This window comes from Garra rufa, chromosome 7 (assembly GCF_049309525.1).
Source record: "Garra rufa chromosome 7, GarRuf1.0, whole genome shotgun sequence".
NCBI classification, from domain to species: domain Eukaryota; kingdom Metazoa; phylum Chordata; class Actinopteri; order Cypriniformes; family Cyprinidae; genus Garra; species Garra rufa.
This window is the reverse complement of record NC_133367.1, coordinates 17,224,510-17,249,637: the sequence shown is the minus strand read 5'-3', so window position 1 is coordinate 17,249,637 and position 25,128 is coordinate 17,224,510. Positions and strand designations below refer to the sequence as shown.

The 25,128-nt window shown below is 40.1% G+C and overlaps 3 protein-coding genes across 3 annotated transcripts; 2 read left to right on the top strand and 1 right to left on the bottom strand.

Moving 5' to 3' along the window:
* The first annotated feature begins 431 nt into the window (after positions 1–431).
* Positions 432–1,355, top strand: LOC141337825 (ribonuclease-like 3). Its single transcript, XM_073843413.1, has 2 exons — positions 432–608; positions 814–1,355. The coding sequence occupies exon 2, from the start codon at positions 817–819 to the stop codon at positions 1,261–1,263; it is 447 nt and encodes a 148-aa protein (XP_073699514.1). The 5' UTR covers positions 432–608; positions 814–816; the 3' UTR covers positions 1,264–1,355.
* A 6,851-nt stretch (positions 1,356–8,206) lies between these two features.
* Positions 8,207–10,427, bottom strand: LOC141338016 (uncharacterized). Its single transcript, XM_073843588.1, has 4 exons — positions 10,309–10,427; positions 9,504–9,830; positions 8,977–8,990; positions 8,207–8,728 (listed from the first exon to the last, which is right to left on the bottom strand). Exons 1-4 carry the CDS (start codon positions 10,358–10,360, stop codon positions 8,213–8,215), a joined length of 909 nt encoding a protein of 302 aa, XP_073699689.1. The 5' UTR covers positions 10,361–10,427; the 3' UTR covers positions 8,207–8,212.
* Positions 10,428–13,847: 3,420 nt separating this feature from the next.
* Positions 13,848–22,018, top strand: LOC141338015 (SLAM family member 9-like). The gene is made up of 3 exons (XM_073843587.1): positions 13,848–13,947; positions 14,802–15,119; positions 21,717–22,018. The coding sequence occupies exons 1-3, from the start codon at positions 13,848–13,850 to the stop codon at positions 22,016–22,018; spliced, it is 720 nt and encodes a 239-aa protein (XP_073699688.1).
* The last annotated feature ends 3,110 nt before the right edge of the window (positions 22,019–25,128 follow it).

Here is a 25,128-nt window from a genome sequence, read left to right as displayed (position 1 = left end):
GGAATACTGTTCCTTTAAACAGCCTTAACAATTTCCAGCAAAAGTGAAGCACTAAATCATAAATGACTTAAAGTGGCTATTGTTAATTTTTTTCCTTGGACTTCACTTTTGACTATTCTTGTGTAAGACCGCCTTTGGGTAATTTCCTGCTGTTATGTTCACATCACAGACATACCTACAGACAAAACAAGAACTAGACCTTGGGCACTGTTTACCCACACAAATATGGGGACTAAGCGCACATACACACCAGTATACAACACACATACACACACACGGATGCTCGCTTACACATCTTACTTGTCATCCATATAGGGTATTGTTTGACCTCTGAGTACTTCGATTGGATGCCCAGTACATCCTTTATGTTAATGTATGAATATAAATATGACCCATCATCCTAAATAAACTTTAGAACATCTTGGTAGCACACTGGCTCTCTGTATCTGCTTGATCATTTTCTGGGGATCCCATTCTGCGACTGCTCTACACCACAGTTGATGACTGCTAGCATCGAGACTATCTGGAAAAAACAACAACAATTGTTTATTACTGCAAAGCCTCTAGGCAACTGTTAGTACAAGTACTTATTTACCCAGAACAACAAGGTAAGAACTTCATACATTTACTCAGCAAGTAACAGATTTACAAGAAATGTATTTGGTGGAGATGGGAAAAATAATACGTACAAATAAAGACAAAGGGATCTGTGTGCAAAAAGTAAAGTAACTAAGACATGTGTAAGTAAAAACTAACTGCTCTTGCAAGTGAAATGTCAGAAGAAGGTGTTCTGATGTTTGTGTTGTTCACCAGGTCATGGAGATTCATCAGTCTGCTGTGATTCTGCTGCTGGTCTTGGCTGCTTCTTTTACTGCTAATGGTCAACCAGATGATGTCAAGCCCCGTTATCAAAAATTCCTTAATCAGCATTTTGGTCCTCATGTAAGTGAGCATGATTGTGACAAAGAAATCAGAAGGAGAGACATCACTGCCGCTGGAACTGCAAATGGCTGCAAAGAATTCAATACCTTCATAAAAGCAAATTCAAATAATATTAAAGTAGTTTGTGGAAATGGAGGAACTCCACAGGGTGGAAATCTGTTTAAGAGCAACCAGCCTTTTCCTGTTGTCACCTGCAAATTACAAAGTGGACAGAGACACCCAAATTGCCAATATAGAGGGAAGAAGTCCACTCGTTATATTGTTTTGGGGTGTGATCGAGGATGGCCTGTACATTACGAGGAAGGCATAATTAATGTATAGATGACAGGCTGAATTGAGCCTTACAAAATTTTGCTAATCATTTGTTCTTTTCTGCCTTTCTTTGTTTCCAAGTGCAAAAAAAAAAAAAAAAAAAAAAATCTTTTGAAGAACCAAATCTGCAGCTCTTCATGCATGTCTCTGTGTGTAATTGTGCTTATCATGTGCACTCTGTTTGGCATAAAAATATGAATGGGAGTAGTGAATGTGCAAAAACAGTTCAAGGAAGAAAGACAAAGGTTTATTATACCTGTCTGTAATACTCAATAAAACTTTTCTACTACCTTTAAACTCATTTGCTTAATTCTCGCATCTCAACAACACCAATTTGAAGATGAACTTTTTTTTTTTTTTTTTGTCTTTATACTTAATAACCAGTGTTGGATAAGTTACTTTTAAAAAAAAAATAATGCATTACAATATTGAATTACTTCCTAAAAGAGTTACTAATTGCATTACTTTGTTACTTGTTACAGTGTTGTGTCACAATTGTGCTACGTTTTCTCATGTGTGCTGTGCTATTTTTAATATATATAAAAAACTGTTTTTATCATTTTTTGTAAATTTAAAAACCCCTTCACACCAAAAGTGAAATGAATAAGCCTCAGGCTAAAGGAAATGTACATTCACATCTGTACAGTAGAGGGTGCAACTCTAACAAACCTTTCAACAGGACAGGGAGCAAAGTTCAACACTCCTCAGAAATTTAAAAAATAAAGAAACACAAATGCTATGCTTATCTAAAGTAATTTTTGCTTATTAGTATGTTTGAATTGGATCATCAAAGGTCAGCAGAAAAACACTGGTTAAAAATAGGATTAAATACATAAAGGATATTTGTTTTATTTAACAATCACTGTATCATATTCTGAATTTGCATTTCGCTGTTTTTATTCATTTTAAGAAATACTGAATCTGTTTTATGCAAGTGAGATGAATAAATGCATATCGACATTTAGTCTACAGTGATCATCATGTTTACACAGCGCACACAAAACCTTTGCACTTACTCCTGATTTCTCTCAACACGGGGACAAGAGAGCAGTCAGTCAATAAATAGGTGAACAAACTAAGTGGAGTTACTTACTTGAAAAGGCAACTCAGATATTTTGAAGTAGCCTACATCTAAAAGTAATGCTGTACTTTACTAGTTACTTGAAGTAATCTGATGACTCAAGTTACTTGTAATTCACTAGACACAGTTGCCATCTACAGGCCATGAAATGTATAAAAAATCACTACCAGATGAACAAGGCCATCACAAGCTAAACTAAATGAAAAAAAAAAAAAAAATGCCAAAGTAAAATACAATAAATTACCATATCACCCTAAATCTATGTAAAACTAGGCCTATTATTTAATTGTTAGCTTAGTCAATGGTTATGACAGCACACACAAAAATATTTTAAAGACACAAAGATTATATTATAAGTGAGTCATGTGTTTTTAATAATGTTAATCACAAAAACATGAAAAGATCAAATTCATTTCCTTGTTTTATATAAAAAAAAGTTACAATACTGGTTTGACTTTCAGGCATGTTTTATGTTTGCTGACGTAAAGGTAAGGAAAAGAAAGGATAAATATTGTTCATATTTTTGCAGAATGCTTACAATATATAAAAACAGTGTACTAAAATGCATTTAGTGTTTAGAAAATACAAACATTTGTGTCCATTTCGTATTGATTTATGGTGGAATCTGTGGTACAGGCGCTAGGGAAGAGTTTAGCATATTAGCTTTGACATGTAAACTACTTTCCTAAAAAAAATATTTACCTGATATGAATAAAAATCACAATTCATCTCTGTTGAGACATTGATATATTTACAATGAGCACCATACAAAAGACGAGTCCAAAAATAGAAACAAGAAAGCACCTCTAAATAAAACCAAAGAACTAATCAGAGCCTCTAAATAAAATGAAATAAATAAAAAAAACAGTACTTCTTAATAAAAATGTTATAACAAATCATAGAGAAGAGAGCAAAAGGCTGTTGTTTGTAGTTGAAGATGTTTGTAGTTGGCCAAACTGAACCAAGATTTCCAGCGCAAGAATCAAGACAACATTTGCATTTGTTCTGATCATTTCTGGTCAGGTAGGTAAAATATTAGGCTAACATTTTTGTAACGTATCTGGTCTTCCCTGTCAACATGAACTCTTGCACCACACTTCATGGACTGCAATCCCCATAAGCCACTGCACTAATCTCTGCATTCACCTGGTCCTTATTTCCCACTGATCTGATTGCTGCAAACACCTGTTTCACATTTACTGACTGCATTTAAGCCACTCTCACACACAGCCACCTTGCGAAGTCTAAAATTGTTCCCATGGTCATTATTCTAAGCGTGTTTCTCTGGATTGGATTGCCTGTGTATGACTCTGGACTGTGTACCCCGTTGTTGATTCCTGCTGCCTGCCATTGTTGGATTATTTGTGTATGACTCTGGACTGTGTACCCCGTTATTGATTCCTGCTGCCTGCCATTGTGACCAAGGCTTGAGTATTGAACTGTTTCCTGGATTACCTACGTTGTTCCTGTTTTCTGGCGTTTACTCCTGCCTGTTTACCATTCTAATAAAGCCTTGCAATTGGATCCGCACGTCTCTGACTCCTCCTTGTGACAGAAGACTTCGCCTAACCTGGATCCAGCGGCTTATCCACTAGCAGAACTACCCTTCAGGATGAATTCAGCAGGAAGATTGTCTGACTCCGTAAGTTTCCTCTGCTCCATTTCACAAGATGGCCGCCCCATCGAATGTTATGTTGAGGAATTTATTACTTACAGTCACTTGGCACCATGTGACGAATTTATGTTGAGGGAATGTTTCTGGAGTGGGTTGGACACAGATATCAGTGACAATTTACCAGATGAGGACCCTAGTTGGAGCCTCACACGGTTTATTGACTTTGTGTTGTTGCACTGTGGATCTCTGTACACTGTGGGAGTACTATCTAAGCCTGCTCACCAGTCAGCTGTCCTTCAAGAGCCCCTTCACAAAATGGCTACCTTTACTGCACCTATTCACAATAGGGCTGCCTTTCCAGAATCTGCCCACGGGATGACTATTCTTCCTGAGTCTGCGTTCAAGATGATCACCCAATTGGACCCAGCTCACAAGAAGTCTACCACGCCAGAGCCTGCTGCAAAAAGGGCCTATCCGAGGTTAATTTCTAGCGTGGAGGACCCACCGCTGCTGTCGGCTCGAGCAGCTGGTCTCCCGCCCAGCCTTCCAGAGTCTCCGCTGGTCCCGCCCAGCCTTCCAGAGTCTCCGCTGGTCCCGCCCAGCCTTCCAGAGTCTCCGCTGGTCCCGCCCAGCCTTCCAGAGTCTCCGCTGGTCCCGCCCAGCCTTCCAGAGTCTCCGCTGGTCCCGCCCAGCCTTCCAGAGTCTCCGCTGGTCCCGCCCAGCCTTCCAGAGTCTCCGCTGGTCCCGCCCAGCCTTCCAGAGTCTCCGCTGGTCCCGCCCAGCCTTCCAGAGTCTCCGCTGGTCCCGCCCAGCCTTCCAGAGTCTCCGCTGGTCCCGCCCAGCCTTCCAGAGTCTCCGCTGGTCCCGCCCAGCCTTCCAGTGACTCCGCTGGTTTCGCCCAGCCTTCCAGACACTCCGCTGATTCAGCCCTGCCTTCCAGAGACTCAGCTGGTTCCGCCCAGCCTTCCAGACACTCCGCTGGTTCAGCCCTGCCTTCCAGAGACTCTGCTGGTTCAGCCCTGCCTTCCAGAGACTCCGCTGGTTCCGCCCAGTCTTCCAGTGACTCCGCTGGTTTCGCCCAGCCTTCCAGACACTCCGCTGATTCAGCCCTGCCTTCCAGAGAGTCCGCTGGTTACGCCCAGCCTTCCAGACTCTCCGCTGGTTCAGCCCTGCCTTCCAGAGACTCCGCTGGTTCCGCCCAGCCTTCCAGACACTCCACTGGTTCAGCCCTGCCCTCCAGAGACTCCGCTGGTTCCGCCCAGCCTTCCAGAGACTCCGCTGGTTCCATCCAGTCGTCCTGAGATTCCTGTCTGCCCGGTTCTGGTCACGGAGCTCATGCATGGACTGTTCCCACCCACCCTCCCTGCTGCTCCAGTCCTGCCACCTCTGTCTCCTGACAGTCCCTCTGCTCACCCACATCCCACCTTGGGTGCAGAGGACTTGCCGTGGGACTGCCAGTCTCCATCGGTGTCCAGACTGAAGGATCCCTCACCATCACCTCCAGTCTCAGAGTCCTGGACTCCACCTCGGCCCTCCGACCCTGCGGCTCCACCCCGGCTCTGTGCTCCCTCGTCTCCGTTGTCGGCCGTCGGCCCAACAGCTCCTCCGGGCTCCATCGTCTCTCCGGCTCCGCCCCGGTCAGTCGTCACCCCACCTTCGCCTCTGGACTCTACTCCTCCGGCTGCGCCTCGTCACTCCGTCCTGCCGGCTCTGTGGACCTCCTCCCTCCCGTGGGCACAGCCTCGATCCTCTGTCACTCCGGCTCCGCTGCGTACCTCCGGACCTCCATCTCCGCCGGGGTCGCCAGAGCCTTGGGTTCCGCCTTGGCCCTCCGGATCCTCTGTGTCGCCCAGGACCATCGACTCTCCGGTTCCGCCTCGTGCTCCACCGGCTCTACCTCCGTCGGTCGGCCCCATGCAGGAGCCAACCCTTCCTCCTCCATGGCTTCTCCCTCCGTCGGCTCCGCCTCATTTCGTGGTTCCAGTACCACTACATGGACCTGGCCCTCCATCCCTCCCCCTGTTCCGCCTCCGCTCCACCACCCTCAAGATTGTTAAGGTGGTTAGAGCGTCTGGAAGCCGCTCCTTGCGGAGGGGCTATGTAACGTATCTGGTCTTCCCTGTCAACATGAACTCTTGCACCACACTTCATGGACTGCAATCCCCATAAGCCACTGCACTAATCTCTGCATTCACCTGGTCCTTATTTCCCACTGATCTGATTGCTGCAAACACCTGTTTCACATTTACTGACTGCATTTAAGCCACTCTCACACACAGCCACCTTGCGAAGTCTAAAATTGTTCCCATGGTCATTATTCTAAGCGTGTTTCTCTGGATTGGATTGCCTGTGTATGACTCTGGACTGTGTACCCCGTTGTTGATTCCTGCTGCCTGCCATTGTTGGATTATTTGTGTATGACTCTGGACTGTGTACCCCGTTATTGATTCCTGCTGCCTGCCATTGTGACCAAGGCTTGAGTATTGAACTGTTTCCTGGATTACCTACGTTGTTCCTGTTTTCTGGCGTTTACTCCTGCCTGTTTACCATTCTAATAAAGCCTTGCAATTGGATCCGCACGTCTCTGACTCCTCCTTGTGACAATTTTAATTCATACTGCTCATACATATCTTTACCACCTATTAACTTTAGTTTGTCCATTTATCCTTCTGTGTATTATTTCGCAGCTTACACTACTATTTTGCTTTTCAAGTACATTTTTAGAGGTTTTTAAGGTAAAAAAAATATACTCAGTATATTATATAAATATCCATTGTTTTTAATTGGGTCAAATAGTTTCGAAAGAGATGGGTTTCCAGCAGTCGCTTGAAAACTTTTAAGGAGTCAGCAGTCTGGATAGGTGTGGGAAGATCGTTCCACCAGGCAGGAACGGTGAACGAAAATGTTCTGGAAAGTGATTTCATGCCTCTCTGTGGTGGTACAATGAGGTGTCTTTCACTAGAGGATCTCAGACTTCTGTAGTAGTGAATGGAGGTAGGCAGGTGATGAGCCGGTGGCTGTCCTATATGCCAGCATCAGTGCCTTGAATTTGATATGTGCTGTAAGCGGTAGCCAGTGCATGGATATAAAGAGAGGTGTGACATGGGATTCCAGTCATGCTGCTGCATTCTGAATCATTTGTAGAGGTCTGATTGTACATGCTGGAAGACCGGTCAAAAGAGCATTGCAGTAGTCCAGCCTAGAAATGACCAGGGCTTTGCAGCGTGCAGCAAGCTCTGTTAGGAAAGACTACTGAACCGCTGCTTTGTTTCCCAGATAGCAATCTGGAAAACATCTTCTGTGTACAAATGTCTGACAAACATCTTTAAGATGTCGATTGTACATATATTCTAAATCCTAATTTCATCAGTTTCTGTATTTCTGCTTGTCCAAGAGCACCACCTACTGTAAGAGAGTGAATTTGCATTTTCACTCATTTCATCTGCTGCTTTTGTTGCTGTCAGTGTTGATCCATTTCATCACGTCTTAATTCTCTGTTTCTCATTGGCGAGGCTCATAATGCTGACGAGGCTAGATTCTGTTCAAGTAAAGGAATCTCAGGTGGATCAGGTGCAGTGGTCTCATCATTCCCCTGTAAGAAAACACATGTTTACAAAAGGTATAAGTAATGAGGTGAATTGATGTTTCAGACACAAAAAAACAGAAATACTAGAGAGTTGGAATTGTGTTTTTCCTGTTGCTTATAAAAAGGTTTTCATTTCTTACATTTATACTTCCTAAATGTACTTCAGCAATAAAAAGCTGAAATATTAATGATTTCAATACCACATCTAAAATGGTTGTATTAGTCAAAAAAGAACACAAAACAAAAACAACTGCGAAGATGACAGTTCAGAATTTACATATGTTTTAGAATTACATTATATAAAAATGTAAATGTATAATAACACTATATAAACATGTATTCATACCACTGTTCTTGTAAGGTTTTTCATATATCTTGATATGTAATGCTTACACTATTTTGCACTGGTGCACAGTAATAGCAAATCACACCAGCAGCAGCAGCTCCAGCTCCAGCCCCAAGCAGAAAAACACTAACACATATTCCTGCTACAGCAGCTGAAGACAAACCTGAATCTGGAACAGCTAAAGACAGACAGTCATTATTCCTAGAGAGTGATTATCCATCCACTATTTAACAATATCTTTGACTGATTTATTTATTTATTTATTTTGCTTTGGTCATCAATTGTACAGTATATTGAATTCACTAACAAATGGCACAATTTTATTTGTTTCTAGCAAAATAAATCACAACAAAATCCCACTTTGAACTTGATCCAAAAATACTGAATTGTATACTCACAATTAACAGCAACATTGAATCTCGTCACTTTGGCGATACTAAAGCTGCTGTTGCTGATAGTGATTTGTTGTTTATAGAGTCCAGCATCTGTGGTTCTGGTATTCGTGATGGTCAGAGATCCAGTCTGATGATCCAGCTTCAGTCTGTCTCTAAATCTCTCATCACACTGTTCATCTGTACAGATCTTACTCTCATCTCCAGTGATTTCAGCAATGTGGATATCGTAAAAATACCATATTATCAAACCATTTGTTTTTTTGTCACCCCTAATATCTAAAGTAACAGATTCGCCTTCCATCACTGACTTTCTCTGCATTCCATCTCGTTCAGCAGCAGGAACATCTGGAACACAAACCAACACATGCTGGGTATATTTGGGGAAAATGAAAGAACTACACAACATTAAAGAACTGTCAATGTGAATGTGATTGCACAAACCCTTTGTTGACTTTTAATCCAGAAAGAAACATTGGTTTGTCCTCAAATATTTTTCACATACTTTTTTTATATCAACTCCTCATTTAAACAAATAATCAGCTGATCAGCTGAGAGATGGTGTGATTATACAATGCCATCTCCATCTGAGCTCGACTGTGTCACGTTGTGCTGGGGATGAGGCGCCAGAGGTAAAAGGTGGAGCCAGGAATACAAAATAACACTTATTTATTAAACAAACAAACATACATACATACATACATACATACATAAATCTACAAACGAACAGAAATCCAGGAATCAAAAAAACACGACAAAACATTAAGACCAGACAAACTAAACTGGAAACAAAAGACTATTTAAAGATAAGCAAAGGGGAGTGGCAACTAAACAAGACAGGTGTACACAATCAAGGTAACGATGGGGAAGACCAAATATGGGCATAAGGGTAAACCAAGGCAAACTGAACAAAAGGGGGAGACACAGGAATAAACCAAAACAATAGAACCACAGGGAAAAAAACACTTGGAAAACACAGAATACAAGATAATAGACTAAAACAGTCTATGAATCCTGACCGACTACAATCTCAAAACAACAGCTTTCCAATGAAAATTTTGTTGTAAATCTAACTGTTCAATAATGTAAACTGAGAAAATTATACAAACTGCACTTAAACAGCAAGTTTGAAAATGTGAAATTAATATACAGACAAAGAAAATAACTGAATATCACCTTAAAAAGACAAATACAATGTGCTTTAAACATATACAAACTGTATCACTCACCAGTGACAGTAACACTGAAGGTATTTTTAATGCTGCTGTTGATCTGTAGTTTATAAACTCCAGAGTCTGTGGTTGTGATGTTCATGATGGTCAGAGATCCAGTCCGATGATCTAGCTTCAGCCTGTCTCTGAATCCCTCATTACCTTCATTGCACTGAACATCTGTACAGATATCACATTGATCTCCATTGATCTGAGCAATACGAATGTCATTAAAATACCATTTAATATGTTCTAGTTGTTTTGTTTTAACGCCAGTGTGTAGAGTGACTGAATCTGCCTCCATCAATAACACTGACAATCTGTCTGTCTCAGCACCAGATGAACCTGGAGAAGAAAAACATAAACCAAACAAAAATATAAAGTTGTGCTTTCTACAGATCATGCAGATTATGAGTACAAAAAATATTTCATAGACTATAGTAAATGTTTTTATAGACTCATATTAAATTTACAAAAAAAAAAAAAAGAGAGAGAGAGAGAGAGAAAAGTAAAGAATGTTTTCCCTTTCCCTTTCGGAATCACCTGCATAAATAACTTGTAAATAGCACGACATTTTATTCACTTAGCAGAAGCTTTAATACAAGGAGACTCACGTTACATTCATTTAAATTACATTAGTTCAATTAATGTAGTGAAACAGGCCTGCATCAACATTAACAGATGGTTATGATGCCCGTTACGTTTTTATACCAAATCAGTTGACCAAAAGAGCGCTTTTGTCACACGAACTGTCTCTACAGCGACTACCGTTTATTCAGAGCAACCAGAGTGAAAAAGAGATTTGAAGAAATAAAGGTCTTACTATTGTCGAGAAAAAACATGGTCACAGCAAGAAAATTAAAGACAAGCTTCATTTTCACCACTTTTTCCCTCAAGAATGCAGATTCTCATTACAAAAACGTTCTGTTCTCCCGCTTAGATGCAACTATTTCACTAGTTAGAAGTGAAAGTAATAAGGGAGCCTCCCTGTGGATGGAAAGTAGAGCGATTACGCTGCCTAGTGAACGGGTGAACGTCCCCGTGCTTTTCTAATGAGCAAATACAAAAATGTTTTTCGCCGTGTTCTTTTTGTAAAAGTAATACTAAATTGTAATAATAAGTATAGTATAAATAAGAATGTAAATAATAATAATAACAGACCAATAATTAATTAAAAGAACAATAATTAAATAGACATATTAAAATAGTAATTTATTTATATAAATTGTTATTATTTATTTATTTATTTATTTATTTTTCCTCAAGATTCTCTCGGTCACCATCCAGGACTTGACCAGAGTCCTTGGGAGTGTGCAGTCCCACAAAGCACAGTCTTCTGAGTTTCAAAAGCACTTGGCTTACCTGGGATCTTTTCCAAGTATTGTTGGAATCCTTTCTTCATGCGTCCCAGGGCTCCTATCTCAACTGCCCATGTGTTCTCGTGTTCCAGGATCTGCAGATGTCTATTCCCAGGCTCTTGTACTTAATGAGCTTGTCGTTGTCTTTGTCCACTACATTGTGGTCTACTGGTATTGTGACATCAGACACATCTTGTCCTTCTTCTTGTGGACAATGACGTCTGGGTGGTTTGTACTAATGGTCAAGTCGGTAAACACATCTTTGGGACAATGATGGTACATGATGGTACAGAGTTGTTTTTGTTCACTACTGGTTGTGGGACATTCTTATACCACTTGTTGGGCACTTCAACACCAAGTTCTTTTCAAATCATCCAATGGATATAGCTTGCGACCTTGTCATCTCGCTTCTTATAGTCTGTACCAGCAAGTGTGGAGCAACCGGAAATTATATGACTAATATTATTATTATTATTATTATTATTATTATTATTATTATTATTATTATTATTATTATTATGTCTGGTCATGTTTCTGCTGCTGTTCTGGATATTCTCAAGTTCATGATTAAAACTACTGATACCAAACACAACCTCAATCTGTGTAAAATCTGTTTGTTCATCAGGTTCATCAAAACTGTCAATTTTCCTATTTATCTTGCTTTAGAATCAGAATCAGAATCAGAAATCTCTATGGTTATAATTTAACATTCAATCAGGTCTGTACTATTATTACTATAAAAATGTTGATATAGTTGGTTTTATATAAACAAAAATAAAATATCTAACATTTTATCTTATGTTATGCTCTTTTAAATGTATTCCTTTTAACATAACAAGTTGAAGATGATCAAACGATCATCTTTTTTTACAGTATGTTTTAATGTGATAATTTTTACAAAAAACCTGTGACTCATTTGACTTTATATTAATATTGAGACTGACATTACTCAAGGTAATGTGCATCTGATTAGTTTTAATATGTTTCCCAGCAAGAGTTAGCAAAATGTGATGTAATATTCTTGTTTTTTATACTCTCTTTGTCCGTATTTGCCATTTTAAGAGTACCTTTTGTTTATAATTCACTGATGTAATGCGATTCACTGTTGCAATATTTATCATGCAGATGTTCAAAGGTTGTTAATAATTTCCTTTCATTTTCATCCATTTCGGGGAATAAAACACTGCTAAAAGACTTGATTTCTGAAACAGTGCTGCTGTTCAAAGGCAAATGTTTCTGTGACAGATGGTTTGGTTCATGAAACGGATCCATCATAATTAAAAAAAAAAAAAAAAACTTTTTTCAACTAGCAAACTTTTTAGATTAAAAATAATGGTAGGTTTGATGTTACTCAAATTATGTTCAGTCGTACTTCCTTGCTATAGCAAATAAATTGTGTTATAGAAACCTTTAAGTCTCATAAATGTTGGTCTGAATATTCACTTTGAGTGAATTTGAAGCAAAACTGTCATTTTTTATTATTTGCTTTTTTGTGGTTGTATCTCCTGATTCGACTGTTTTTTTTTCTTTGCAGAAATCAAAGAAGAAGTGTTTGCAAATGTCGCCAAAAATCGATAATCAAATACCGTACCATCTGATTAATGATATAGCTAATACAGACCCTGATTCACACTTGTTTTCAGGACTCTGGACTTGTGTTATCATGGGTTCCCACTGTGTATAGTTCCTGTTTCTCCTTATTTGTTTTTGTTCCTATTCTCCTTTTGTCTAATTAGTTATCCCATGCACCTGTGTTTCCAATCACCCCGTCTGTTCCAGTCCTTGTGTTCATTATTCGTTGGGTCTACTCTTTGTTATGTGTGTTTGCTCTTTCGCTGCTGTGGATGATCCCTTGTATTCTTCTATTAAAGACTGTTTACATTTACTCAGCATGTTTCTAAGACAGCGTACATTTGCCAAGATGTTTAACTGTTGTTGTTTTCACCTTTTGTATAATTGTGTTTGATTTATTTACTTAAACATAAAATTGAACACGGAATACATACATGGAGCATGATGGTGTACACTAGCAAACACGTGATAAGGAAATCATCGCTTCAGCGTTTAAAGCAGAAAATGTCGTTTGTGATAACAGTGCTACTTTTACCCGATAGGGTGCGCTAACAGATGGGCTTTAAATGTCAGCAGATAAAACAGCATCACAGCCTTAGCAACCGTTGATTGTAAAATTAATGTGAAAATGTGAATATGTTATAAGTCAAAACTCACCTTTTATTTATTGGATTGATTTGTTCAACTGCATTTCAACATTCATCAAAAGAAAATGCAGTGAATTACTAAATTATACTAACAACAGCAACATTGAAGCTAATCTAAAGCTGATCTAAATATGCTCATTTTGTTATTGTTTCTCTCTATATGTGTCAAGACGTTTCTCATCTTGTTTTTTTCCCCCTCATAGATTAAAGACTCTTTAACACCCTTTCACAGTAGCAGAACAGGAAGATACTTCTCACCTACAAACTAAACACATCAGTGAATACCCGCACTCATCTACAAAATGTTTGTCCACCCAACAGATCAAACCATATTTCTCAAGAAAAGCAACCACAGCAGTTTTCAGTTTGACTCAGAAGATAAAGCTGGTTACTGTGAGATGGCAGATGGTTTTAACTTTATACTTTGGTCTTTCCATTCACTAGCATTAAACTGCACAAATGCACAAATCAATTTTAAAATCACTAATGCGGTTTTGCTTCACTTTACAATAAAATACAGATTGTGAATTATTAACACAATGTTCTTTAATGTTGGACAAAATTAGCTTAATTTTTACTTTAACTCATGTACTGAATCAGGAATCAGGCAGCTAAAAAACAAAAGTATGTTAAATGATAAAAATAAAGATTTTATATATTATTATTATTATTTTTAAGAACAGCTAAAGTCTAAAGGGGCAGATGAACTGTAACATATGCAAATGTAGTTTGTGAATAAGGAGGGTCAAACCCCATCCTGGGAGGATTCACATGTAGTGAATTTAATGTTTTTAGCAGATCGTCTTATTAGAACGGAGACTGAACAATTGAAGAAAATGTTTCGTATGTTTGTTGTCTTCTGTTTGTGCTGGTGCCATCTGACTGGTAAGTTATAACAACATTTTTATGGTTTACTAATTATTTTATTTTATTTTATTTTCTGAAATAACCACTACATTTTACTACATTTACTATACTACATTTTACTATTTTCAATTTACCATTTAGGTAAGAATATGTACCTTCACAATGCTAATATGAACCTTTAGGGAAAAACAAGGTACAAAAGTGCATTTTTTGAAAGGGTACTGCACCATATTGTATCAAATGAATCACGAGTATCGTGAAATTTACTAACTTTGAATGTAGTTTGAATCTGCAGTTTAACATTAGCATGATTGCTATAGCTCCAGTATCCAATGTGTTCTTAATTTGGTGCTAGTTATCTGTCTTTTTTTTTTTTGACATTATTAATATATGTTCAGGCAATCCTTAAGTTTTCTCAGTCGATTTGTTTCTAACAGTCTCTTTTTATAAATTGCACACGACAGTTTCCAGAAAAGACAATTGACTTTTTACACATTTTATGTCATTTTATCTGCAAGAGCTGCTTACATCAGAGAGAAAGTTTATGTTAGTCAATCTGAAAGGAAATTATATAATAACCTTTTTTGTTTGTTAATTAATTATAGTGGTGAATCCAATACAATATAGACAATAGTAACATATTTTTTTTTACAGGTTAGGATTGTAATACCTGATTTGTTAATCTGTGTTTAAAATTAGGTAGTGTATCTCACTCTCAATGTTTGTCTCCGACGCATCTGACACAACAAATCTTTGTGTTTCCACTGCTGAGTATCATCATGTGCACATGTAAATTATAAAATCTACAGCAGATTTCAAATTTTGTAAACCAACAGAGGCCTTAATCTGTGAAAAATCTGTTTGTTCATCAGGTGTGTTTGGTGAGTCAGTGTCAGTGATGGAGGGAGATTCTGTCACTCTAAACACTGATCTTACAGAAATACATAAAGATGAAGACATGCTGTGGATGTTTGGAGCTGAAAAGTCTCTCATAGCTAAAATTAAAAAATGGAAGCCAATCTTCTCCACAAATGATAGTCCTAATGGAAGATTCAGGGACAGACTGAAGCTGGACAATCAAACTGGATCTCTGACCATCACAAACATCACAACGCAACATGCTGGACTCTATCAACTAGATATCAGTGGACGGAAAAGGTCATCAAAAATATTTAATGTTTCTGTCTATGGTGAGTAGACATCATTTGATCATTTGTCCAAATATTCACATATTCATGTTTTATTTGACTGGAACTGTTTACATTTTACATAGATTTAAGTTTTGAGTATGTTAGATGACAATCTCACTCACTCACTCTCATATACTAAATATTTACTCAAGACATTAAACCAAAAAATTTTTAAATTATTATTCCTTTTCTATAGTCTTTTTTTTTTTTTTTTTTTTTTTTTGCTTTAACAAACAAATGTATTTCTGAAAACAGAAAAAAACATCAACATAAGTTGATGTCAGATAATTAGAGACTGCCCTTGTTTCGGCTCTTTTTTATCATTTGTCTTGTGTGCGAAAAGACCCTCATGTTTATTCCGGCAAAGCCAGTTTTTTATTTAAATTTTTTATTAGGAGTGCAAAACATACAACATGGTGAACACAGAAAAAAAAAAAAAAAAAAAAAACACACCAACAACAAAAGAGCAATGATAATAAATGAAAATAGGCAAACATTACAATCTGAATAATAATAATAATGGTATTAGCATGTTTAGAAATAATAGAAATAACCAGAAATAGAAATAATCGAAGTAACAACAACAATAATAATGCTAAAGATAGTGATGATAATGATGATATTGTGTGATGACAGTAACAGTAATATCAGTAATAACAGCAATAATAATAATAATAATAATAATAGTAGTAGTAATAATAACAACAATAATACTAAAGATGGTGATGATGACAACAGTAATATCAATATGATATATGTTGTGATGATGGTAACAGTAATATCAATAATTTCAATAATATTAGCAGTAATAATAATAATAATAATAATAATAATAATAACAATACTAAAGACAATAATATTTTGTGATGATATGTGATTTTAACATCAGTATCCATAATAATAATAATAATAATAATAACAACAACATAATAACAATAGTACTTATACAAATATATTTATATAAAGGGGAAATTTAATACTGAACCATACCCAACACATAGCACACCTATCCTAGCTTCTGTTTCAGTGTGCGTTTTGTTTCCCCTCCATTCAAGGCAACATTATATACACTATATGTATATGTATGTAAGCTTAAGCTGAGGTGGTGCATTAAAAGAAGAGTGTGGTGCATTAAAATCAACATGAGTGGTATTTGTTGGGTGCAGTTTTATTTTATGTATATGTATACATTTTTAATTACGTATATGCAATGTTATAATCTTCATTAAAGCGTTACCGTCCATACAAAACATCATCCCATCAACTTATTATTGCTCAATGTTTCTATGATATTAATAGTGATACAAATAATTAAATCATCAACAACACTAATAATAATAATAATAATAATAATAACAATAACACTCATATTACTAATACCTTATATAAATATGTATAATATTTTGTGAATACATAATTAAGATAGGTGTGTCAGATTTGTAAGAGTTGAGTGAGGTCTGATGTTGAATGTTGTGGTTCTGGTGTATAGTTGTAAGGAAGTGAAAAATATTCTAGGGAGATGTATTCTGTGAGCAAATTTTTCCAATGTGTTATATGAATGATGTTTCGGGATTTCCAGTTGAAGAAGATAGTTCCCTTCCGAAGGGAACTCTCACTGCGTCCTCTAGAGGGCGCTTTTGGGGAACGCTGCAGCGTGCCTCGAGTCTGAAGAATGCATAGAAAAACTACATGAAATGGCCGGCGCCAGCGTATGACGTCACCGCGGCGCGTCAGTCGCTGCCGTTGCGTCACTACCGGGCGACCATAACATAAAGAGGCGCCCGTGCAACACAATACATCTTCGCTGTCTTCAGCTTTCCCGGTTTGGATGTGCATGGGAAGAAACGGTAAGAATCCTTTCTTTGAACTACTATCATGGCAAGCACTAGCAAGTCGTTTAAACGGTGTGTTCATCCGTGTCCGCGTTATTTGACACCTGATGACACACATGATCTTTGCGATATTCTGTTTGGGCTAAGAGCACACACGCGATGTCCTTGAGGGGGCATTGTGTATACATTATGAGCGCTTCTCTATGAAGAAGCTCCGGTCTCGTCTGTCTCTCTTTCTGAGGAAAGATGAGCGTCCACTTGCCCCTCGCGGTTCGGGTCCTGCCGTTGCCGAGGCACGGAGGAAACTGAGCTCGTGGGGCTCGCAAGTGGAACTGGCTGACGATCTTGAGAGGGGTCTCTCTCTCTCGCCAGCCGGAGACGACGACAGGCTCCTAGCTGATGATGGTGCGTTATCGCTGACGTCATCAGATCCAGGAGCAAGTGCTCTTTTGGGTTCCACCCAAGAAGAGCAGGAAATGCTAGAGATGGATGAAGACGCTGAGGCTGAATCCTCTCTACCTTCCTGCCCTGCATACGAAGAGCTGCCAGAGGTTATGGACCGCACCACGGCCAGGCTTGTCCTGCTGTGGAAGCGGGCTAGAAAGATAGCGCCGCGGGGTCGCCTTGACGAGCGATATCTTTTCAGGCCATAACCATCCAGTTCTGGTGAGTCTCCCATTCCTCCCCGATCTTCATACTGAAATCGAGAGGGTCTGGGAAAAGCCGTACGCGGCGCGCATTCATAGTTCGTCCATTGCGAACTATGCTAGTATCGAGGGTTTGCGCGACCACGGCTATGAGAGGACGCCCCTTGTGGAAGAGATGCTATCTCTCCACAGGGCGGGCTTTCTCTCTCAAGACTCCCTCTCTGCCTTCTCCGGCCCTGCTGAACGGCAGAGCGTATGCAGCAGCAGGTCAGGCGGTGGGTGCACTGCACACCATGGCAGTGCTCCAAGCCTACCCAGCCGATCTGCTGAAAAATCCTTTATCCCTCGAAGGTCCAGGTCTCAGCCCGAACACCACAGGGGTCCTGCTCCGCCTCCTTCTGAGGAACGGAGGTAGGTGCAGAAGGCTAGTGTTGCATCCCGCGCTCCTCCCCCGCCTGCGAGCAGGTCTAGGAGGTGACGCGGATCGAGAGGTGACAGACAGGATTTCAGGGAAGTCATCCAAGCGAGACAAAATTCTCGCAGGGGTCAGAGTAATACCTCTCCTTCCCTCGGTCCAGTCGGGTCGCCATATTAATTCCCCTGTCTCCATTTAAGCTTCCTGCACTCCCCGGACCCATGATGTCCCTTGGGGGTTCTACCTGTATAGAACCCTAATTTTCGGACGGTCTGGAATCAGGCGGTCTCTAAAAAAAAAAAAAAAAAAAACCCACCTCTTTCTATGAAACAGGATGCTTTTAAATGGGTGAGTATGATCCATTTTTTACGTGAAGGAACTTCATACTGTCTCAGACCTGTGTATGTTTTTCTCTATTCACAGAAGAAATACGACGAGTCTACGGCAGACGCCCCCTCTGATCCTATGGATTAAGGTTACGGCAGTGTTTGCCCTCTCCACTCCACAGGCTGTGCGGTAAACCAACCCTTACAGCATATATTACACATAGGACCTCTGTCCTCTTCAAGGTAAGCTCCCTAAGTTTTTCTTAGGTTTGCCCTTGGTATGTTTATGCTGTCCTTTGCAGGCCTAGTGTAGACTTATGTCCTGTTGAGACAGGAGCATAACTCCCTAGTTACGCCCCCTTATGGCTGGATAGGCGTGTTGCCTGCAGGGTTTGGGTTGCGTGTTGTGTTTTTCCCTCAGAAAAGGAATGTGGAAACATCTCAACGGAGCACCCCTCCCTTCCGGTTGTATGGTGGTGTCCGTCTACACAACACTCGTTCCAGCACAATCGGGCTTCCCCCTTCAGTGGTTAAACGAGCAAAAGGAAATTTTTCCTTTCTCCCTAGGTAAGCATCTTAAGATATTTATATTTAAGATTGCACTAGTATGTTTAACTCTGTTGCAGACGGCATGCGTGCGAGGATCCGCTTCGTGTCCTCTCCTAAATACGGTTTCTATGGAAACTGAGTGTCTACACCTGTTGAGACAGGTGTTCACTTACATAGGAGTACCAGCAGTCCGGAGTGCTCGCTGCGGACTCGGAGCAGGTTTGGTTGCTCCCTTTTCTGCGGAAAAGGTTTTTTATTTGAGCACCACCTGGTGACACGCTTTCCAGCTGGGGTCTTGATTCTCGGTGTGCGCTCCTCTTTCTGAGGAAAGGGTTTTTATCTGAGCGCTACTTTGAGACTCTCTTCAAGTCGCCTCATTCTAAGCCTGAGGGCTGAAGCAGCACTTGATGTAGGATCTACACCCAGGCTGTCGAATGTCTCCCCTACAGAGGGTTTGAGCATCCTTCGGTGTTTAACACCTTAGAAAGCCGTCACTTTAGGATCGATTCTCGCTCCCCAGGCCTAGTTCCACTTCCCTTTCTGAGGAAAGGTTTACGAAGTGTCTGAACTAGGAAGCTGCCCTTATTCATTTCGGAGCTTCCCAGAAACTTTCAAGGCAAACAGTGCTCCCCTTTCTGAGGAATGGGTTTGTTAAGGTTAAGAGCTCACGTTCCTCCCTGTGCGCAGGATTGCTGGAACGGACCTGAGCTCCCCTAATCCAGGGTTTCCTTCAGAGCAACTTCCCAGGACTGAGTGCTCCCCCTTCTGAGGAATGGGTTTGTTAAGGTTAAGAGCTCACGTTCCTCCCTGTGCGCAGGATTGCTGGAACGGACCTGAGCTCCCCTAATCCAGGGTTTCCTTCAGAGCAACTTCCCAGGACTGAGTGCTCCCCCTTCTGAGGAATGGGTTTGTTAAGGTTAAGAGCTCACGTTCCTCCCTGTGCGCAGGATTGCTGGAACGGACCTGAGCTCCCCTAATCCAGGGTTTCCTTCAGAGCAACTTCCCAGGACTGAATGCTTCCTCCCTCCTGAGGGTAGGAATCTACCAGGGACAGACCTTTGAGAGTTATGGACCTGCTACAAGGATGTTGGCGTGCCCCCTTTCCAGGGTTCACTTATAAGAGCACCACTCCTTGGTGGCCAAGTTCTCCTCCCTGTTTCCCAGGGTAGGAGCTTGACCTTCATGCTTCAGGTTTCTACTCTCCAGCCTTTATTCTGGATGTATGCTCCCCTCTATGAAGGGTAACAGTGAGAGCATTCGCTCCTGTTCGGTTGTGCAGCTCCCCTTCTGGGAAGGGTCTTCTATGAGCGCCAACCCACCTTCGTGAGATTGCCAGACCTTCATACAGGTCGCGTGGACCGGGCTGTGCACGCTTCCCCTTTTCATTAAGGGTTCCCTAAAAGACAGCAGTGCCCCCTTCTGGAGAAGCGATCCTCCCTGTGGATCAGGGTCAGGATTTTTGTCCTCTACTGTCGTCCACTATTGCAGGATGGTCTCAGCTCCATGTTCTTCTCTGTTGACAGATAGCTTGCGAGCTTCTGTCCAGGGGAGGGTTAGTGTGGCAATCCCCTCACCTTCAGGGTTATCCCCTTTCCGTCTCTTCAGACGGCATGGAGCTGATAGTGAAACCCTCTGGGAAAACACTCTCCTTAAATCCGATCATGTCGGTAAGCGTCCCACGCTATGCCTGGGCGTCTTCCAGTTAAAACCACAAGTGTGGTAAGTGCACACACACCTGGGGCACTTCTATAAAATCCACGTGTTGGTAGGTTCCCACCAAGTTTGGGTTCCTCTTTTAAATCCTTTTTTGGTATGGGTCACACGTTTTGCCTTGTTCCCATCTATTGGAGTCGGCTCACAACCCCGGTTCCCTGGGTTCGACTCCTTTGATACCTTAGCTGATGTCTGCTGACCATCCACTATTAGGGCGCGCCACTACTAGTGGCCCTTTGAACGGACCCAGGACAGGTTTCTGCCCTCATATGGGAGCCAGTTCCTGAGGGAACTAGGCCCTATGTTGCGGTAGTTTCTGATTCTGACAAGTCTAAGTTTCCATCGAAGCTTAGCCGTTTCCCTCAGAAGGAATTACTATAATTCCAAGCCTGAGCTGTGCCCTGGGTTCTACCCAGTCTGGTAAGTGGGTAACAGGTCAGGCCTCTGGCCGGGAGGGGTAACGTTTTGACAGCCGTCACCACGTCCTAGTAGGGGCAATTCCTCTCAGAATTGTTGCTTAGTGCTCGCTGGCTTAGCATGCACTCCCCTCAGCATGGCAGTGTTGGTATACCGTTCCCCAAAAGCGCCCTCTAGAGGACGCAGTGAGAGTTCCCTTCGGAAGGGAACGTCTCAGGTTACGTATGTAACCCTAGTTCCCTGAGAATAGGGAACGAGACACTGCGTCCTCTAGGCTTCTTCGCCATGCTTCGGACGATAAAGCTTCAGACTTTGAAGATGTATTGTGTTGCACGGGCGCCTCTTTATGTTATGGTCGCCCGGTAGTGACGCAACGGCAGCGACTGACGCGCCGCGGTGACGTCATACGCTGGCGCCGGCCATTTCATGTAGTTTTTCTATGCATTCTTCAGACTCGAGGCACGCTGCAGCGTTCCCCAAAAGCGCCCTCTAGAGGACGCAGTGTCTCGTTCCCTATTCTCAGGGAACTAGGGTTACATACGTAACCTGAGACGTTTTCTTGGCAATGGCTAGAGCTATGAGGAGTATCCTTTGGTTTGTTTTTTCCTGACTAAGTGTTGATAGATCGCCCAGTAGACAGAGTGAAGGGGAGAATGGGATCCCCTTCTATATTCATTTTTATTCTCTTTTTTTTTTAGCTCGTCTGCCAGTTCCTGTCATCAGCAGTAACTGTCCATCATCATCATCATCTTGTTCACTGGTGTGTTCAGTGGTGAATGTGGGTCACGTGACTCTTTCCTGGTACAAAGGAAACAGTTTATTGTCCAGCATCAGTGCGTCTGATCTCAGCATACCTCTGGAGGTGGAATATCAGGATAAAAACACCTACAGCTGTGTGATCAACAATCCCATCAGAAACCAGACTCAACATCTGGACATCAGCAAACTCTGTCACTCATGTTCAGGTAGGGCAGCGCTGACATTAGTGATCATTTATTGACCTGATCTCTGCATTTTGTTGCAGATCAGACTGATGCATTCACGTTCTCTATTATTATAGTGCAGGACAGACACTCTACTTCAGATTATTCAGTCTTTGTGTCTATGATTGTGATCTCTGCTGCTGCTGCATCTCTGTTGGGTGTAACTGCTCTCAGGTTCTTCTGGTTCTGCTGGAGATGTAAAAACAATGATCAAGAAGGCAAGTGTTATGGTTTTAACAAGTGTTATAACAAATAGTAAAAAGTATCATTATAATAACAGCACACTACATGTTTTAATCAGTTGATAGCCTATATTATAATTTTTCAATTTATGTAACACCATTTACCTAAATAATATGTGACCCTGGACCACAAAACCAATCTTAACTCGCTGTGGTATATTTGTAGCAATAGCCAAAATTACATTGTATGGGTCAAAAATATTGATATTTCTTTTATGTCAAAAATCATTAGGAAATTAAGTAAAGATCATGTTTCATGAAGATTTTTTGTAAAATTACAACTGTAAACCTATCAAAATGTAATTTTTGATTAGTAATATGCATTGTTAAGAACTTAATTTGGACAACTTTAAAGGTGTTTTTCTCAGTATTAAGATTTTTTGCACCCTTAGATTTCAGATTTTCAAATAGATGTATCTCGGCCAAATATTGTCATATCCTAACAAACCACATCAATAGAAAGCTTATTTATATAGCTTTCATGTGTTGTATATATCTCAGTTTTGTACAATTTTACCTTATGACTGGCTTTGTGGTCCAGCGTCACATATGTGTTTATTGGTTTTTGTGACGATCTGCCCTGAGCAGTGCTTTACTTGTCTCATGCATGCAGAAAACTGTTTCTTTATTCACTGTTTTACTCTGCTAGTAGTGTGTGGAAAAGTAACATTGTCTTATAAAATGTGTAATTGCCATTTTTAAAACTGCAGCATTAAATATATTTAATTAATTGTGTTTTTTAACACTTCAACTTTGACAGTTCTAAAATTGAAATCCTAAAATAAGATGAGTTGTGTTTTGTAGTTTTAATCTCTAACTGTTGTTCAAACAGATCAGACTTATAAAGACGAGATCACTTTTGCTGTTATGCTTCATGGTCCGTTCTACGAACGTAATGCACATAAATCCGTAAGTCATTGATTTCTAATTTATGTTGTGTGTGTTTGTATCATTTCAGCAGTGAGTCAGATGTAGATGTGTGCGCTTGTGTTTCCGTCTGTATAATGAACAAGTACTTAGCCATTAATACATTTGTAAAACAATTGAGAAAACAGGATAGTATAATAAATGAATACACTTTTATTAAAGTGTCACAGACAGCAGGGGGAAATAATAATAACAACAACAACAACAACAACAACAACAACAACAATAATAATAATAATAATAATAATAATAATAATAATAATAATAATAATAATAATAATAATAAAAACATATTAACATATAATTGTGCAAAAGAAAGGACAATAATAGTCTAACTTTTAAAGAAAGAAGAGAACTTATATACAATCAAACTACTACATTTTGGCACAAATTCATTTATTAAATTCCTCACTTTGGGCTAATATCAATAAAATATTGGTCATATTTTTGTTGATATTTATGCATTTACATTTAAAATGTTATTTTTACACAGAAAACTGAAGAGGAGGATGAAGTCATAGAGTATGTGTCCGTCAGTATGAGAATATAATCAAACTTGCATCTGTTTTTAAAGAGTATTTTGATGTGATCATTTTACTTGGAATCTCCTGTGACTCCCGTGAGTTTATGATATCAATATTACTATATATTAATGCATATAAATTAATATTCATATGCATCTAATTTCTATACTCTTTTTTTTCATAGCAGTGCTAGTTTCAGTCTTTTTTAAGTTAGTAGAGTTAGTAGAAAAAAAATATTTGATAACCCACTTTTTAATATAATATTGTATCTTTGTCAATATTTGTGAGTCATTTTAAGAATACAATTCAATGTATGATTTACTGTTGTAATATTTATGGTATCATTCAGATGTTCATGGGTTATTTTTAATTTAGTTTTCATCAGTATTGGGGAGTAACTAAAAGGAGAATTACTTTTAAGAGACATTATAAGATAAGAGTGCTGATTTCAAAGACAAAGCGCAGTAACCACGTGTTTATGTGATGGATTTGGTTCAAAATTCAATAAAAAAACAATGGTTTAACAACTTCAGCAATTTTTCCTCACTTTCAGTATTTCTTTGTCTCCGTGCAAAAGTTAACCCTCATGTTTCTCTAGATTAAACTTCAAAGTGGTTCATGACAGCAGAACAGGAAGAAACTCTTTACATACAAACCAAACACACATGTGCACACTCTCACACATGATGTCTGTCCATCCAACAGATCAAACCACACGTCAGAAGAAAGAAAGAAAAGAAAAAAAACAGCCACTTTCAGTTTGACTCAGAAGCTGAACTTCAGTTAAACTGTTACACTCTCAGAGAAAAAAAAAGTGCAAAAGCTGTTAACGGAACGGTACCTTTTCAAAAGGTACTTCTATTCACCATTTGTGGGTTAATGTGACACTCTCCTGGTATTAAGGAAACAGCATCAGTGTTTCTGATGTCAGCATCAGTCTCTCTCGACTTCTGGAGGTGGAAGCTGGAGTTCCCCTTCAGTCGAATCACTTTGACGTTACATTGGGATCTTGCTTGAGAGACCAATCATCTCTGAGCCTTATTCAAAAGGCCAATTGAAAATTGGCGAGTGGACGTGAGTGCCGGCCACGCCCCCGTACATACGGGTATATAAGATGGCGGCGCGCACCACTCAGTTAGACTTTTTGCTTCAGAGCCAATGGTCCTCTTGACTGCTACTACAAAGAAGAAGAGTTCTTCAGAGTTCATGCTCCCTCCTGCTGGTGCGCTGCCAAAACTAAAAGAGTGTTTCACAGAAAGAGCATTGTTTGGCAGCCGCCAGCGTGATCCTGCGGGCGGCCGTTTTCACAGTCATATAAAGCCTTTGCATTTCCAGCGAGCAGCCCCGGCGAGTGCACTTTGCCCCCGCGGCGCCTCCCTGGGCAACCAGGATCACAAAAGAGCAATTTCTAGCGGCCGTTTCAGACGTTCTTTT